General features: G+C 29.7%; 2 protein-coding genes across 2 annotated transcripts; one reads left to right on the top strand and one right to left on the bottom strand.

Moving 5' to 3' along the window:
- Window positions 1-1473: 1473 nt before the first annotated feature.
- On the bottom strand, window positions 1474-6814 carry PGO_051060 (hypothetical protein, conserved; the record flags this gene model as incomplete). Its single annotated transcript, XM_028686484.1, has 3 exons — window positions 1474-3152; window positions 3339-5783; window positions 6145-6814. The coding sequence occupies 3 exons, from the start codon at window positions 6812-6814 to the stop codon at window positions 1474-1476; spliced, it is 4794 nt and encodes a 1597-aa protein (XP_028542285.1).
- Window positions 6815-10953: 4139 nt separating this feature from the next.
- Window positions 10954-13506, top strand: PGO_051050 (hypothetical protein, conserved; the record flags this gene model as incomplete). The annotated part of the gene is made up of 5 exons (XM_028686483.1): window positions 10954-12115; window positions 12432-12534; window positions 12774-12844; window positions 13059-13183; window positions 13426-13506. 5 exons carry the CDS (start codon window positions 10954-10956, stop codon window positions 13504-13506), a joined length of 1542 nt encoding a protein of 513 aa, XP_028542284.1.
- Between the last annotated feature and the right edge of the window lie 5094 nt (window positions 13507-18600).

Below are 18600 nucleotides of genomic sequence, written 5' to 3'. Positions count from 1 at the left end.
GCACTAACACATTTGTCATTATAAAATAGGATAAAATAGGATAAAATAACATAAAATAGTACGAAATAGTATAAAATAGTATAAAAGAGGTTCTATCTAGATCATTTTCCAGACGTTTTATGAGAAGTCTCTTCTTTTCATTGTTTGCATAAAAAAGAAGAAGAAAAAAAAAAAAAAAATAATAAAAAAAATAATAACTCATTTGTCACTTGTACAGTGTTGTTATCGGAATTGTCACATCCTACATTTCTCCAAATGAGAAGAAATTTAATCAGTTCTTCAGATTTTCTATATTGACATATATATGCTAGTCGGGGTGTGGTGGAAAAATCCAAATTTTTTATATATGTCCCATGAAGGAGTGGATAACACGGAGGAAGAAAAAAAAAAAAAAAAAAAAAAAAAAAAAAAAAAAAAAAAAAAAAAAAAAAAAAAAAAAAAAAAAAAAAAAAAAAAAAAAAAAAAAAAAAAAAAAAAAAAAAAAAAAAAAAAAAAAAAAAAAAAAAAAAAAAAAAAAAAAAAAAAAAAAAAAAAAAAAAAAAAAAAAAAAAAAAAAAAAAAAAAAAAAAAAAAAAAAAAAAAAAAAAAAAAAAAACAATAAAACATGAACGAAAATGGAAAAATAAAATAACAATTTGATAGCTGTAATAGGGGCATAGCCAACTGTCACTTCGAAAATGTGCCGCTTTTAGCGCTACAAAAAAAAAAATAAAAAAAGAAAAAAAGAAAAAAAGAAAAAAAGAAAAAAAGAAAAAAAGAAAAAAAAAAAAAGAACAAAAGAACAAAAGAACAAAAGAATAAAAGAACAAAAGAACAAAAGGAAAGTGAAAAAGAATCCAGTTTTTCACGCAAATCACCAGCACCGTTGCTCAAGCCATACTAGGATGAGATACACCCATGCATGGAAGGGAAGTTATTTTATGTTTCATTCGGTTTGATTTTTTCCCCGGCTTGCTTCTCCTGACCTCTCCCTATTTCTTTTCTTTTCTTCCCATACATGGACTATCTAGTTGTGCCTCTCCCCACTCTCGCACCTACGCACATAAGCAGGAGATATATCCCTCAAAATGTGACACAAAAAAAGACACAACTAGATGTGTGATCCTCCGTTTGATACACCTACTCTCCAAATGAGTATACAATTTGAGTACTTACAATAAACATTCACACTGAAGCAAAATGAGATTGAAATATATATGACACGTGTGGATGAGAAACTCTCCTTTTCTCTTCGTTTTTCTTTGTCGATGTATTCATGGTAGTGTTATGAGTTTGGATACAAAACATGAATGTGTAATATTATTATTAATGCAAAAATGCAGTGAAAAATCTCCTTTTTTTTTTTTTTTTTTTTTTTTTGCAACTGATGTGTGAAGCGACGAGATGTGAGAGGAATGAACTGAATTTGTTTGCCACATGAAATTATTTTAATATGTCCAAAGGAGTTCTATGTCTTCATATTCAAAAGATATGTCAAGTGTGCGTGATAGAATAGACAGCATACAGAAACCAGTATGCTTTCAAAAAAATTTCGTTTTCACATTTGTATTTTATTAAAAAAAATAAATAATGCATTTTGAAAAAAAACAAAAAAGAGGTAAAATATTGATTATATATATTCACAAAATGGGTATTTTTTTGTGGAGAAGAAAATAAACTCTCAAGATAATTAAAAAAGTTGCCTTTATCATTTACAACTTCATTTCTGTCATTCATTTTTTTTAAATTTTTTATTGTAATTCCTACATTGTATTTTATATTATTCATAAATATGCAGCCAACATTCGTCAGCATATTTATTAAGTTATTCTCGTCTAAATAAATTCTTTTTTTAATTTTTTTTTTCATTTTTTTTAAAAATGAAAAGCTGTTATCGCTGTTCATGTTTCTTTCATCACAAAATTCTTTTGACATGTCGTTGAGGCATTTCTTTCCCTGGTTCAACATAGAGGAATCATCATCATGATCACTTTTGCACTCGCTATTGCTTCTTCCTTTTCCCATCATCATGTAGATGAAAATAGAATCATCAATCTTCTTCGTCTGCTTCGTCTTATTGTGCTTCAATTTGTTCAACTTTTTCAACTTCTTCTCTTTAAGGACCATTTTCTCAGAATTTTTATTCAACACCTGATTTGATAATAAGAGCGTTTTCTTTTCTTCGCCATTTGAAACATTTTCATTGTGTGTGTTCTTCAAGCGGCTGATGGTTCTGCTGCTCCTCCTTCTACTCCTACTCCTCCTACACCTCACGATTTGTTCTTCATTTGGAGAAGAAAAGGTGGTACTACTATCTGAAGGGAGAGGCGTGGGCTCGTTCATGCAACTTGAAGAAGATTCTTTCGATGGAGTAATGTCTTCACTTCTACTACTTTGTTTCAAATTTTGTGTCTTCTTAGAGAATGAAGTTGCATCTGTGCATCTGATGTTATTCTTTAGAAGAAAATGATTTGTAAAATGATCGTGCTTTTTCAATTCATGGAAGTAAAAAAGATATGCTTCTAATGCGTGATTATAATTATTCATATTAAACTTTTGCATACATGATTCAAAGTATTGTCTGTTCAAAATGTGATAGTACTTATATATACAATTGGAAATATAAGACCCGTTCAATCGGTTCCTCTTATCATTCATAAATTTAAAATCAACACTACACAATGATATACACAAATCAAAAAATGAATTTATAATAATATCAAATGTATTCATCCGCAAAATATCTTTATTTTCATATTTGTTAAAATGTGCAAAATAGTTATTATTCCGGATTTTTTCCTTTTTTCTTTTTTTATTCAAAAATTTTTTTTTTCTTAGAATCATTTCTGTGAGTTCTTTTATCTTTTCTCTTTGGCATGTTCTATTTTTTTTAACACCATCTTGAGAACTACTTGACAAAATTTCTTCTACTCCTTCTTTCTGTGTCTTTATCATACGTACTTTTTCTTTTTTTCTCGTTATTTTCAATTGCCCTCGACTTAACCCTTGTGTCGTCCTCACATCTTGCTTCATGTCAGGCAAATTCGATTGTGCATCTGAGGGATAGGTGTACACAGGAAATGGAAAAAGGGTTGGGAAATAACATGAATACTGTCTCAATTCTGGCACTCCACGTGCTGGTTCAGCTGGTTCAGCTTGTTCAGCATGTTCAGCTTATTCAACAGGTTCAGCTTGTTCAACCGGTTCAACTTCCTACGCGTTTGCGTTCGCGCCACTCTCATATTGGCAATGGCTAACTCATGGTTCATGTGATTCACACATCTCACTGAAGTTGAAACAAATGACCCCATCGGATGAAGGGCTTTCCTTACGTGGATAGGAGGAACCAGAAGACAAACGACCATTGCTATACTTAAAGATCAACTTTATCGAATAAGAAAGGAGAATATTCAAATATGTAGATGAGAAATATATATTGTGAAGGTGTATGAATAAGTAAAAGGAATTTATAACAAAAAAAAGAAAATCATTTAAATTGAATAATTGATTTTCTGAATAATACTGTTTGGTATAATTATGCAATGATAAGTTATCACTAGAGTCACTATTTTCATATGAATTGCAATCGGATTCAATAAAATTTTTATTTTTATTTTGCACAAAATTAAACATGCCATCATACATTTTTTTTTTTTTTTTCTTTTTTAATAATGGAAATCTGCTAGTAGATTGCATGTATATGAAATCTTCTTTTTTTTTTTCCTGATGAATTTTTTTTTTTTTTTTTTTATTTTCCTTTTGCTTTTTTATATATTCTGTTAGTTCCTTAGAATTCAATACAGTTTCAATTTGGTTATTGAAAATTTTATACGTGTATAATTTAGTTCTTTTAATTTTTTTTTTAATATATTCATTATGTACTAAGGTCGTATCTTTGTGGAGACTTGGAATGTATAAATGATTAGCTATGTATGATGATGATTCCTCTTCTCCTTTCTGATTTGCATATATAGAACTACATTTCTCTGTATCTAACAGGTCGTAATCTCCTTCAGTTGATCTTTTCATGTCTATCCTGTTCATATAGAAAGAAAAAAACTGCTCATTGCATATAATACTTATACTTTTTATTAAATTTTTCAATCCAAGACAATTCTTCAATTTTTTTCTCTTTACTTCCTTTTCATAAAATGAATGAATTCTATTCATCATTAGATTCTTTTTCAAAATTTCATGAAATTCCTTCCTTGCATCATTTGATGAAATAGATTCTCGCGTTATTAACGGGACACTATGTATGGACATCTTCTCGTCCTCCATTCTTTCTGATTCGCACAATGCATCTGTATGTTTTACTTTATCGCCTCTATCCATGGAATCTAACTTATAAGTGGGTTCACATGAAGATTCATTCCTCTTCTTTGTATTTATACAAGCGCTTGCCTCCTTCCTAATGTGCTGCTCATCCTCTTTCTCAATTTTGCAGTTTAACTTTTCAAAATCACTTTTAACTTCTAGTGTGTGCAGCATTTTTATGCTGTTTCTAAACACAGACAAGTAGTCCTTGTAGACACCTTTAGCACATTTCAAAGTGTCTAATTTTGTTTCAATATCTTGGTTGTTAATATATTCCCAAAAGTTACCATCTGATTCGTTCAAATTCATATAATCATATTTTCCTCCCTCCCTCTGATCATTTCTTACACTTTTATTATGTGACCTTTTGTGATTCCCATTGCACAGTTCTTTATCCATTCGTATGATGCTAGTGCTAGTCATCCAATCAAAATATTTTTCCTGTTCTTCTTCCTCCTCGTTTTTGATTTTTCCATGTTCTTCTTCCTCCTCGTTTTTGATTTTTCCATGTTCTTCTTCCTCCTCGTTTTTGATTTTTCCATGTTCTTCTTCCTCCTCTTCTTTGATTTTTCCATGTACTTCTTCCTTCAAAGGATGAATGTTCATTTGCACAATCCCACTACACATTTTCTTATCGTCAAGTATGCCATTCATATTCATACCTACTTGGTTATGATTAGCTGTTCTAGAAGACATCATGTCATAACAGCTGTAGTGTACCTTATCCAAATTGATTTCTTTTAAAAAATAAATGGACTTTTTTTTTATCGTTTTACATATATATATAAGGTAAGGACTGATGTGGAATTTGTCATTCTTCGTTTTTAACATCCTGGTTAGGTATACATGAAAAAGGGTTGGTATTATAGATAAGGAAAAATATAACAGTATGTATAAATGCTCATACTTGAGCTTGTTAAACATTAAAAACATGTTTTTTAATTTATAAAAATTGTTAATATTAAAATTTTCATCGAGTGTATATAATGATTCTTGTTGACAAGAATTATTTTTTTCTTTCTTTCCATAGCTGTTATCACTTAGATTGTGTATGTCAGCCGATTTGTTAATTACACCAGATGAGTTAAAAAAAAATTTATTTAAAATAATTCTTGGATTTATACTTTTCTTTTTATTAGTTATATTTTTGTCTCTCTTTGCTTCATTGCACACATTATCATTATCTCCTCTCTCTTTTTCTTTTTTTCTAAAAGTGGACAAGTCATTTTGACTAAAAAAATATTCTTCCGTGTTCTTGAAAGGGGAATTGTTGTCTCCATTTATTTTAAAGTTATAGCGATTCGCCTTACTGTTCATATTTTTTTTTTCATTTTTTTTTTTTTTTTTTTTTTCCATTCTTCTTTGTTCATAAAATGTGGAATTTTCTGTGAAATTTACCTGACCTTGGCTGTAATTTGAAAAATAGCTACTTTCACTTGAGTAGGAGAATAAAAGCTTTTCATCCTGCTCCATTCCAGAAGTGTAATCTGAGTTATTGGGAGGTGAAAAAGGAAATGCTCATAAGCATTAAAATGTGTTGTTTTTATGTGTTATTTTTTTGTGTTATTTTTTTGTGTTATTTTTTTGTGTTATTTTTTTGTGTTATTTTTTTGCGTTATTCTTTTGTGTTATTTTTTTGTGTTATTTTTTTGCGTTATTCTTTTGTGTTGTTTTTTTGCGGCGTATTTTTCTTCCCATTTTAGGATGGTCGTCTTAGCAATGCCCAAAATTTTTGCTTGTCAAGTGGACGGTCCCCTGATTAAGCAGTCTATTCGTATGGCTCTTTTTTTTTTTTTTACTTATTTGTTTATTATTTTTTTTTTTTTTTTTTTTTTTTCTTTCTTTTACCATTTTGTTGTTGTTTCGCTTGCATGCTCGTCTCGCATACATTCTTATTGTCGTAAATGTCTTCCAAGCTATGATATAGCTCCTTGAAATAGTGACAGTTGTTGAAATAGTAATAATATTCAATGAGAATTAAAAAGTGTTTGTATATCAATAGAAGAAAAGGGTCGTTTTTGTCTCCACTAGTGAATTTGCAAATGTATAGGAAATAATTAAATAGCTCACTGTTAATTATTAGTGTGTAAAGAAATTCAATGTATGTGTTAGTCTCGTATATGCACAAGTGCAGCATGTCGCGAACGAATTCTTCGTAATTTGTGAAAATGTGAAAAAAACTGTAGTTTGGACAGTTTTCCACGCAGCACTTTTCACAGTTTTCTGAACAACATTTAGTGCAATTTCCTCCTCTGAAAAATTTCCCCTGTCTTTTGTCTTTCTTTAGTGTGTCGCTTTCTCTGAGGAATGCCTCAATTTCACCCACTCCACCTCTTCCTCTTGTTTCACTCCCACTTTCGCTAACCCCATCACGCTTTTTTCTCTTCAAAAATTTAACATATTTTTTTCTGCAAATTGATAAATTCTTTGCCAAGAAAATAATTTTTTCTGTTAGTTCGTTCACTTTCTTGTTGTATATAAAATTGTTTCTTACATTTGAATTGTTAACTTTCATCATTTAGAAGTTCTGTTAGGGTGTTCCTCTTTTTTTTTTTTTTTTTTTTTACCTGAGTATATGTATATATATCATCGTTCCTATACCATTTGTCCTTCACGCTTAATCTGATGAGAAGCAGGTTTATCCGTGTAAAAAGTCGAATGGGAATGGGATTCTTATCGTTGATTATATATATTTTTTTAAAATAACATTTCGAAAAGGCATTCTAGATTTGTATAATGTCAGAACATGCGCATATGTATTTTCAGCACTTAAGTTAAATGTTAATTTTTTATTTTCTACTTAATTTGGCTGAAAGCTATAATTTTGTTTCATCTCTTCACCTATCCATTAACCTTCTTGTTTTATTAATTTTATATACCTATTATATCTTTTGAATTAAGAAATGAACTGATCACATTTTTAATGTGCAACTTGTGTATTAGGTAATTTTTTTTTTTTTTTTTTTTTTTTCTTAAAAAATATCTTACTATGAGATGAATGTGCTAAAACAGCATGAGAACTTGGGTGAAACAATTGTAAAAATAAGGAAAATAAAATAAAAGGAAAAATATAACCATAAGTGCCTAGAGTATTTTTCAAAAGAAATGAATACTACCTTTTTTTTTTTTTTTTATGTACACATAAAAAAGTAGCGCCTTTCTTGTGTTGTCCCCTTTTTCATTTTTTATTTTTGTACTTTTCTACTTGGAAATACAACTGAAAAGGAAGGAAAAATAATAGCGCGAGACACACCCTTAACCATTCTACAGAATAAAAGATTTTCCTTTTTTTTTTTTTTTTAATTAAAAACAGTTGTGAATTATATATAGCCCATCGTGCAGAAATGGTTGTCTAAGAGGAGCATAAAATTTTTTGGGATTGTTCCTCAGGCATTATATGTAATACTGATTGGTTTTCCTCTAAATATGTATGCAAATATGTATGCAAATATGTATGCAAATATGTGTACATATATATATATATATATATATATATATATATATATATACATATATATTTATATAAATTTAGACCTGAACCCTTAACATACGTGCATGGCTGAACAGTTTTCCACCCTTACCAAACTGGTCTTACATGAGTTCCATAAGTTAAAATGGGGAATGGCACGGAATTCACAAAATAAATCTGAACAAGGGCGTAGGGACTATTTTATATTATATTTTTTTTCCAAAAAAAAAAAAAAAAAATTATACATATATATAGCCTAGAGTTGAACTACACTGTGTGTGATTTGTGCAAAACATATAAAATTTATGAAAAAAAATACTTGAAGGTCTTTTGTGTACCGTCTCCTACACCTTTGTTGCTTTTTTTTTTTTTTTTTTTTTTTTCTATCATTAATAAAGAATAATTGGTTTTTTTTATATTTTTTTGTGACATGTATTATGCATGTGTGTGGTTTTTTTTTTTTTTTTTTTTTTTTTTTCAAGTATATATCCTTTACTTATTTTCCATGACAGTTGTTCATTATCCCATCAGTTCTTTCATTATGCGTACTTTTCTCCTGCAAAAATGAGGTGAACACAGAAAAGTGCTCAGGGAAAATCCCCATGACATAATTAATGTCAGAGAAGAACTATTCATGACTAAGTATGCCAAAGGAGAAAATCTAAAATTGGAACAATAGGAATTTTTTTTTTTTTTTTTTTTTTTTTTTTTTTTTTTGTTTGTAAATTTTAGGCCTCCTTTTACTATTTCGTAAAATCATTTTATCGGAGTATAAACGGAATCGTAAAATTATTCAAAATGGGAATTATTCGGAGGTAAATAACTTTAAAACAAAATGGAAAAAAAAAAAAAAAAAAAAAAAAAAGAAAAAAAATAATGAAAGAATAACGAAATAATATAACAAAATGTGAAAAAACAATGCAACATAAAGCAAACATTTCAAGAACAAAACTGTTTTTGTATTTTCCTGCGTGACAAGAAAAACTTGTTAAAACAGTTAACCATACATGCGTTTATCAGCATATGGTATTATCACGTTTTTTTTTTTTTTTTCTCTCTTCCTTTTTTATTTCCTCCTTTTTCTTTTCTTGCTTTTTTTTTTGTCCTTTTTTTTTTTTTTTTTTTTGCTTAAACCTTTTGCAAGTTGATCACAAACCAAGAATACATATTTATATCCTAATACTAGAAGGTTACATAAGATATAAAAAAAATACACAAACTTTTTTAAAGTCTGTTTTTTTTTTTTTTTTTTGTTGTATTATTTTTTATGTCTTTCAAAGTAAAAGGAATTCTTCCTTGAGGTGTAAAGTATGACTCTATTTTTTTTTTTTTTTTTTACAAACTTGCACAGTATATTAATTCATATGGTATGCTTATGTCATATACCACCATTTTGTTATGTTATTTTATGTTTTTTTAATTTTTTTTTAATTTTTTTTAATTTTATCTTATTTTTTACTTATTTTTTACTTATTTTTTACTTATTTTTTTCATATTTTTTCATATTTTTTTCATATTTTTATAATTCTATTATCATATTTTTATATGATTGCCACTAGACTTAGGTTCCTCGTGGTAGAGAAAGGGGGTCAAATTATATGTGTCGCAAAAACACATATGAGCACAACTGTGGTAGTATTTTTTTTTTTTTTTTTTTTTTCTTCTCTCTTGAATGCAATTATTACACACATGCACACACAATTTTAGGGGAAACTCACATATTTATTTTCATTTCTGTTTCTTCTTGTTTCATTTTTGTTTCATTTTGGTTTTATTTTTACTATATTTTTTCTTTATTTCTTCTTTATGTTTTCTTTTTTTCTTCTTTATTTCTTCTTTATTTTATTTAAATTTTTATATTTCTTTTTTTTTTTTTTGTTCTCACGACACACCTTATTTCCCAAATATGACCATATGAGAAGAATTTGTAAATAATTATTAAAATTGAATAGATGAGGCGTTAACTTGTTTGAATTCCTTTTTTTTTTTTTTTTTTTTTTTTTTTTTGTCATTACAAGACTGAGCTTATTTTGTATCACTTTCATGTTTATTTTAATTTCTTTTTTCTTACATTTGGTTCATGCGAGCCTCCCTTCAAATGCACACATAAGAACATGCACACAGAACCACTTGCACACAGAACCACTTGCACACAGAACCACGTGCATACAACCCAACCTCGCCCTTAGCATGTTCAACCCTGTTTCCCGTGCGTATTTTCCTTTTTTTTTTTTTTTTTTCTCAGAATCAGTGTCAATTTTTTTTGTACATAAGCGTGTAGGGACCTATGTAACTACTCTTTCCTTACTTATATGTGTTGTCAGAAGTTGCGCGTTTGCAACTGGTACTGAGCCCTTGTGTACGTGCATACAAAAGTACACTATTGCACTTCATTCATCAAGCAGGTTGGATAATCACATTGGTGCAGTGCATTAGTGAAGTGCATCAGTGAAGTGCATCAAATTAGTGCACCAAATTAGTGCACCAAATCAGAGCTGCATTTCAGTACACATCTGCGTGTGCACTGTGTTGAAGGATTTTCCATAGGATACCTCTTCATAAAATTAAAAAAAAAAAAAAAAAAAACAGAATAAAGGAACAAGAAAAAGGAACAAGAAAAAAGGGAGGCACACAACACAGTGCATGACATACCACAAATTGAGACAATACCTGTGGACCATTTGAACCAAAGGAGACGTGTGCAAGTTCCATACTCTTGACATAAAAGGTGTGAATGTGTACAAGTTCATGTGTTTCAATTCAGGGGAGAAATAACTTCTTCTTATTTGAGTTTTAATTTGCATTAGGTTAAGATCCTATTTTCAATTCATGAAGAGATCATCAGAAAAACAAAACGGTTTAGAAGTGTATGAACGTGGCTCATGCTCTAAGTCTTCTTACCCGATTAAGCTGTTTACTTGGCTTATCCGTTAGCAGCACAATCATGCATCTAACTGACGTCCCACTACTCTGTCTTCCATCTAGCCATTTCTAATCAAGCCATTTCCAATCAATCCATTTCCAATCAATCCATTTTCAATCAAGCCATTTTCAATCAAGCCATTTCTAATCAAAACCCTTTCCCCAGCCCTTTCCAATCAAGCCATTTCTAATCAAAACCCTTTCCCCAGCCCTTTCCAATCAAACCATCTCCAACCATTTTCTCCCCCCACGAGGTTCAAGAAAAAATGCAAAGTGTTCCCAGTGAAACAACGCTGAACTCAGATCCGTACAAAAGCAAAGAGAGTATAAACACATGTAGAAACGAAAAATCGACTGAATTTTCAGATCAATCAGATATGTCAAACAACAAAGAAGAGTATTGTGAACAGAAAGAGGAGTTTGAGAAGAAAATGTGTGGGAATATGAATGATAAGCTTAATTTGTATGATAATATAATAAGTGAAATAAAGGAGTTATATAATGGAAATATAGTTATGAATAATAAAGGTATTGATAAATTGAACATACGAAATGTTGCTAAAGGATTATTTTTAAGTATTAATAAAACAATATCAAAAAAGGTACGAGTACTAGTAATTGGAAATTCATCCTCAGGGAAGAGCACATTCATTAATTGGTTTTTACAAGATAATATACAAAAGACAGGATATGAATATGAAACAAATAATTTTACTTTAATAACAAGTGGAAATTATTATTCTGAATTTAACGGAGATGTAACAATAAAAACATTTGATTTCCTTAAGCAGATTGCTAACAGGAATCGTAATTTTAAAAATAATTTATGTACAAAGATGTATGTAAGTAAAAATGTAGAATTGAAAAATATTGATTTTATTGATACTCCTGGATTAAAAGATATAATGAATAAACTTGATTTTGATATTAATAGCATAATATATGACTTATCAGATTACGTAGATATTATTTTAGTTTTTTTTGATTCATCTGGAAAATCATTAAGTAATCGTTTACTCTTAATAATTAAGGAAATTTATGAAAAACATATCGAAAAAATTCTGTTCATTTTTTCTAAAATTGATGAAATTAAACATGAACAAGATAGGATTAAACTCCTTTGTCAAACTACACAATGTTTGGCTAGCAAAATCAATATAAGATACAATATAGATTTGCTACCAATATATATTTACGGTGCAAAAAATGGACGATATTTATTTGAAGGTGCAAGTAATGATGATGATTTGTGCATTGTCAACAGAATCAATGATATCATTTATGAAATTAAAAAAATATTTTTTAAAAAATTAGAAAAAGATCTCTATTGTCTAGTTAATGATTGTGATACCATTATTAACAAAATACTGGACATTTTAAAAACTGATGGCGAGAGACGTGCTCATAAATCTACACTGAAGCGCGAGCGTAAGTGATGTGTTCCTCCAGTATCGGCAGCACAGGGGTAGTCGTGTCCCTCAAAAAAATTATTTCATTCCTCTTTGATGTTCCTCAAAATTATTTCATTCCTCTTTGATGTTCCTCAAAATTATTTCATTCCTCTTTGATGTTCCTCAAAATTATTTCATGCCTCTTTGATGTTCTTGCGTGTACCCATCCTATACTCATTAATATGTGTTAATTACTACACCCTATTCATGATAAAATTGTTTATGTCATCTCCTTCACACATCTACACATGCACGCTTTCTTCTTACACCACCTCCTTCCCCCACTCGCGCAGGCATAAAACACACGACCATACAGGTTTTCACCTTTGTTGTCTTCCTTTTCTTCCTTTTTACACAACTGTCTGTTCATAACTACTACAAAGATGTCTTGATGAGGTAGGTCATGTGTGAAGCCACATTTGGAAAAAAAACAACACTGCTGCTTATGGAAGTGCACGCATTCCACTTGAGCAATTGAAAATAATTCGATCACCAATATCTTGTCGTGAACATAGAGGCATGGTAGCATAGCGTGGTGATGGCATAGAAACATGGAAACATGTCGACACATAGTCACGTAAACACACAGCCATGTAAACACACGTGCATATACCCTTTCCCTCGCCCCCTCGTAGTTACGTGGACATGTCGGCCAATCCTTTCTACAAAAATTACGTTATAAACACAGGAATTATGTTGAACAGTTGTAAGAGAAATTTATACTTCTATCCATTCTGATATGTATATATATATTTATATATATATATATATATATATATATATATATATATATATATATATATATATTTTTTTTTAAAATCCTAATCAGTGTTGTGTGCTCACTTAATACACAACCACGCATGGACATATTCATTTTCTTTCCTCCTTTTTTTTTTTCTGTAACTTTTTTCTATGTGCAGGGGAAAATTCTTATCTGATGATAAACGTGGCATTGGCTTTTTTTTTTCTCATGAGTGGAATCATGAAAAAAAAATTTACGAAGAATATAAAAACATTGCATGTTTCCAGCAAGGAAATATTGAGGGTATGATAAAAAAAAATTAAGAAAAAAGAAAAAGAGGTCAATGAACTGATGTGTGTTGCACGGTGGGTGGTTCAGTGCGAACCGCTACAAGTGCTATATCGGCTATCATGTTTACAAGATAGTTTGTCTGTTTGTAGGTTCCTATGTAGGTGCGTATGTAGTTACGTATGCAGGTACATATGTATGTATCTTTGCCTGTGTTCTTTCATTTGTGCACCCCTTTTTGTTCCCCTTATCCTCAGGAACAATTAACATTTGCCAAGTTTGCAAAAGACAGGGGAAAATATTTAGCCAAAACCTTTTATGAGTTAAAGCAAAATTGACGCCCAAAATTTGTAAAAAAAAAAAAAAAAAAAAAAAAAAAAAAAAAAAAATCGCAACGTGACAAAACGGAACCGAATTTATGTCTATCTAAATCAGTCATTTTCATACCTATTTTACATTACGAAGAAATAAAATAAATATATATGAGCTGTATTTTATTTTTTTTTATTTTTTTTTTTTTTTATTTTCCTTTTTTTTTATTGCTCACTGAATAATTTTATTGTTGCACTGGCTTGTTAGCAAATCGCTGCTTCATGTAGTATATGTGCTAACAGAGAAAAGAAAAATAAATAAAAAATAATGATAAAGCAAAATAATATAACAAAGTAATAAAACAAAATAACAACATTGTCTTCCCCCTTTTTTTTCGTCCACTGCAAAGAAAGGAGCAGTAACTGAAGAGTCTATAAAATTTAGCACATTATTCGTATCACTGACACTTAGACATTCGTAAATTTATGGCATTTCTTTTATATGCTTTATTTTATCATCACTAACATTGTCATTATTGGTATGATTATTTTATTGTTATTATTTTATGCTCTTTTTTTTTTTTTTTTTTTTTAATTACCATTTTAAGAACTCTTTAAGTATATATTTTATGAAAAACACTGAAGAGTTAATTCTTCCCAGTGATAAAGTAAACATTTATACAATTTGTGTTGACATATTTTGAAGTGAAAAATGTTCTGAAAAAACTTAGCACATGAACATAGTCAGGTGAATATGAATAAAGGTGCACATGCCAATGCGATGAGAAGAAGATTATATCTGTTGTATATTGGCATGAAGGAAGAATATCCTAAAGGAAAAATCCTTTTATCACAAAAGTAGAAAAAGTTCAATGTAATTATATAATATTTTTAAAAATTATGCTTAACAATATGTTAACAAAAGACAAATATATAAAATGAATATGTTTTTTTTTTTTTTTTTTTTTGGTTGATTTGTCCTTTTATACGAGATGACACATACATAGCTCTATCTTTATTTACGCCCATTTCTAGACGGTTAGAATACTATTGTATGCGACCTTTTTTTAAAAATATTTATTTACAACATTCTTTGGGATCAGGGTTTAGGGTTTGTTTTGTATAGGGTCATTTTTCAGACCTTCGCATAAGTTGCTATTTACTTGCAAGCATAAAAAATACAGGATTTTTTTTTTTTTTTTTTTTTCATGTAATTTTTGTAAATCGCTACCCATTTTTCTTTTGTTCTAAATATGTTTAAAAAGTGGGAAAGAAGTAAAAGAGAAACTGCAGAGATATTTTTCTTATCATGACAACTCTGTGTTAGCATGTTTTCCACATGGAAATGGGTCCAGGGAAGTTACACAGTAAAATCAGGTATGTTCCATATTTAGTTTAAAGGTATTTATCCGTGTGTTGGAACAGTTATGCGGTTTCTGACATCTGCAATAACTTTATACCTTTTTTTCTGACATGTCCTGACGTCGTAACAAAATTGCGCTTTTTTTTTTATGACATGTTCATATATTTTTATCGCTTTTCCGATGTCGTAATAAAATTCCACGCTTTTTTCTGACTTGTTCATATTTTTTTCACCTTTTTTGAAGGTTTTTTTTTTTTTTTTTTTCTTTTTTGCATCCCTTCACATAGTAGTTGTTAGCCTAGTATATAGTGTTCTTCCCGTTCATGCATAGTTATGCTTATCGAGTTATTTTTCTTCGGCCAATTTCTCTTCGTCTTATTTCCCCTTTTGAGCAAAAACACTCTTGCGCGAAGCCAACGATTATGTGAAGAGACCTCAAGAATAGCATTAATGCATGCACACATACTTACGTAAAAGCCGCGATTAATATGTTTCCTGTACGGCCATATGAAAAAAATACAAACACAAGCAAAAATACATTTCAAAGACTTTTCCACAAAATTTTAAAAGCACCTGTTGAAACTTCTAACAAAAAGAAAAACCAATTATCACCATTCCTACAAAATATTACATCTTTTTTTTTTTTTGGATAAAATAAGGATCAACGTGTGCGGAAGGGAAATGAAAATAATATATGTCTCTCCAGGCATGGCGTTATGTCTGTGTTTACCTCTGTTCACCTGCGTCTAACTCACACGATAACACCTCTATCTCTACCACTATCTCTTTCTCTCTCTCTCTCTCTCTCTATATATATATATATATATATATATATATATACATATGTATACACGTTGCATACACATTTCCCATGGGCCAGGGTGCTAAAAAGATATACTTCTTCTTCCCTGTTTTGAATATTTAAAAGTGATAGCGAGATTAATATAATTCCCTTGTGACGCTTTTTCAAAATTGTTTTGCCTTTTATTCTACGATGTTTCTTATTCTTATCCTTTTTTTTACTTCTTATGCTTATCCCTACTTCTTAATTTATTTTATTTATTCACTTTTGATACTCTTTTTTTTTTTTTTTTTTTTTTTTTTTTCCGTTTCTCATTCTACTTGAACGGGAAATTTTGCACGTTGGTACTTCAGGAGGATGCTTTAAGTTCTATTAGGACATGTTGTCTAAGCGAAATGCATTTTCTGCAAATTTTTAGTTTTTTCTTCCTCCCCCGCATACTAGTGTTAGCAGTATATTTCACGTGCTCAGGGGTGTGTCATATATATACATATATGCATGTATGTGTTGTCATTTATGTTACCTTCCTAGGCATGTTAATAGTAATATTTTTTTTTTTTTTTTTTTTTAAATTATATTGCTTTATTTTATTTTTTATATATTTTTATTATTTTTATTATTTTTATTTTTTTTATTATTTTTATTTTATTTTTTTTTTTTCGATATATTTTTTTCTTTTTGCATTTTTACCTTTTTCTGTTTGCCTAGTTTCAATCGTCTCCACATTTTTCCGTTTGGTTTGCATATTACACAACTGAAAAATACATTTTTCACAAAAATTGCTGTTGCGTTTTTTTTTTTTTTTTTTTTTTTTTTTTTTTTTTTTTTTTTTTTTTTTTTTTTTTTTTTTTTTTTTTTTTTTTATTATTTTTTTTTTTAAAAATGGTAAAAATTTAAAAAAAAAATAAAAGTGTTTTGCTTATCCGTAAAAAAAGAAATTAAATTCCCCCCCCCCCCCCCCCCCGCCTCCAAATTCCTGAGGGGTGTGTACATATTTTATATGTCCTTCAAAAATATCGCAGCAGTATCAACGTATGGTGCCACCGCTGTTCATAAATGTATATAAATATATACATATAAATATATACATATAAATATATACATATAAGTATATACATATATATATATATATATATATATATATATATTTATTTATTTATTTATATATTTAAAAAACAGATAAAAACAAATCTTCCCATCCACTAAACCTTGCGTGTGCATGTGGCACATACACAAGAGAACCATTTATGTACTTCTTGCACAATACACCGAAGGGAGAGAAAAAAAAAAAAAAAAAAAAAAAAAAGGGAAATAAATTTACGTGAATGACACTAGCACATATAATTATTTGTGTGGATAAGCTTTATGTATATTCTACACACACACGACAGCACACTATGAGCAATTCGTTTGGTGGATGGCCACATGGTATGCTATTCATTCTCTTCCATTCTCGCTTTAAAATTAATTCCGTCACACTTGTCCGTCACACTTGTCCGTCACATTTGTTCCGTTACATTTTTCAGTCATATTTGTCTCGCTACATTTGTTCTTTAGATTTTGCGCTTTCCATTTACCCTTTTACCTTGCATTTCCATTTTGTTACCTCAATTTTCTTGCATAATAATTCTCGCCCCTCCACACACACGTACACACTTTCTTCTTTAAAACAATAAAAAAAAAAAAAAAAAAAAAAAAAAAAAATTAAGAAAATGTTATGACCATAAGTTGGAGGAAGGGGAACGAAAAAAAAAAAAAAAAAAAGCTCCATGCTGTGTATTTATTTGTGCACATATATATATATATATATATATATATATACATATACATATACATCCATTTTTGCACGTGCTTACAAATGGTACACACATTCGTGGAAACCGTTATAAGAAACTCACGTGAGCGATACACTCAGCCGACCGCTGGAACTGAAAGAGCAACCAGGTTAATATTAACCTGAGAAAATTCTCTCCTCGTGAGGATGTTGGTTTCACTTGATTTGGTATGAGCTTTCCCGATTTCAGAGGCATTATTCGATTTCGTTCATCACTTTTTGTTCACCATATTTCGTTCACCATATTTCGTTCACCATATTTCGTTCACCATTTCTCGCTGACCATTTTTCGTTCACCACTTTTCGTTCACCACTTTTCGTTCACCATTTTTCGTTCACCACTTTTCTTTTATTTATTTTTATGCATACCTGTGTGCACTTTTAAAGGAGAGAACAGGACTTAAATAAGCAAAGCCCAGAGACCAATTGTGTAGTACGAATGGTTCCAGACTATGGGAATTCATTTTTTTATTTTGTGCAATTTCGTCATAGTTATTCTGCCGTGAGGTCCTCTCTTCCTTCTGAAGTTTTTGTTTCACTTTTTTCAGTTTGCACTTGCTTCACTTTGCATATATTTATTTGTTACTTTACATTTCGTGCGTCCCTGCAATTGGAGACCAAGCTTTTTTTTGTCAATTCCAAATGCATACATATATCTGTGGCTTAAAGGGAGACATTCGTACATATTGAAAAAAATTGCCATTTTCTGATGGATAGACAAAATTATTATTTGTGAGGCCATACAACAAAGTGATGTGTAATTATTTTTGAATGTTTAAATTTTGGAGGAATTTTTTTTTTACCTCATTCCTTGAGTTCTTCATGTGAGAATCTGTTCTTCCTCTTTGTTGGAATCCAGCGTGCTTCTCAATTTTTCATCGTTCTTACATTTCATACTTCTGTTACCCATTGTGTTGTACATCTTCTTAATGTTTCTCTTTTCCCATAAGTATACCTCGTGGGTTTCGCCTTTTTTTTTTTTTTTTTTTTTTTTTTTTTTTTTTGCCAATTTTGAATTCCGTGTAGGAACTTACTCGTCGCGTGGTTTTCCATCCGCGTGACAGAAAATGGACCTGATAAAGATATAAAAAAAAAATGAAAATTTAAAAGATTATGTAAAAA

The sequence above is a fragment of the Plasmodium gonderi genome (genome assembly GCF_002157705.1).
Source record: "Plasmodium gonderi DNA, contig: Chr05, whole genome shotgun sequence".
NCBI lineage: Eukaryota > Apicomplexa > Aconoidasida > Haemosporida > Plasmodiidae > Plasmodium > Plasmodium gonderi.
This window is presented reverse-complemented; position numbering and strand designations above follow the sequence as displayed.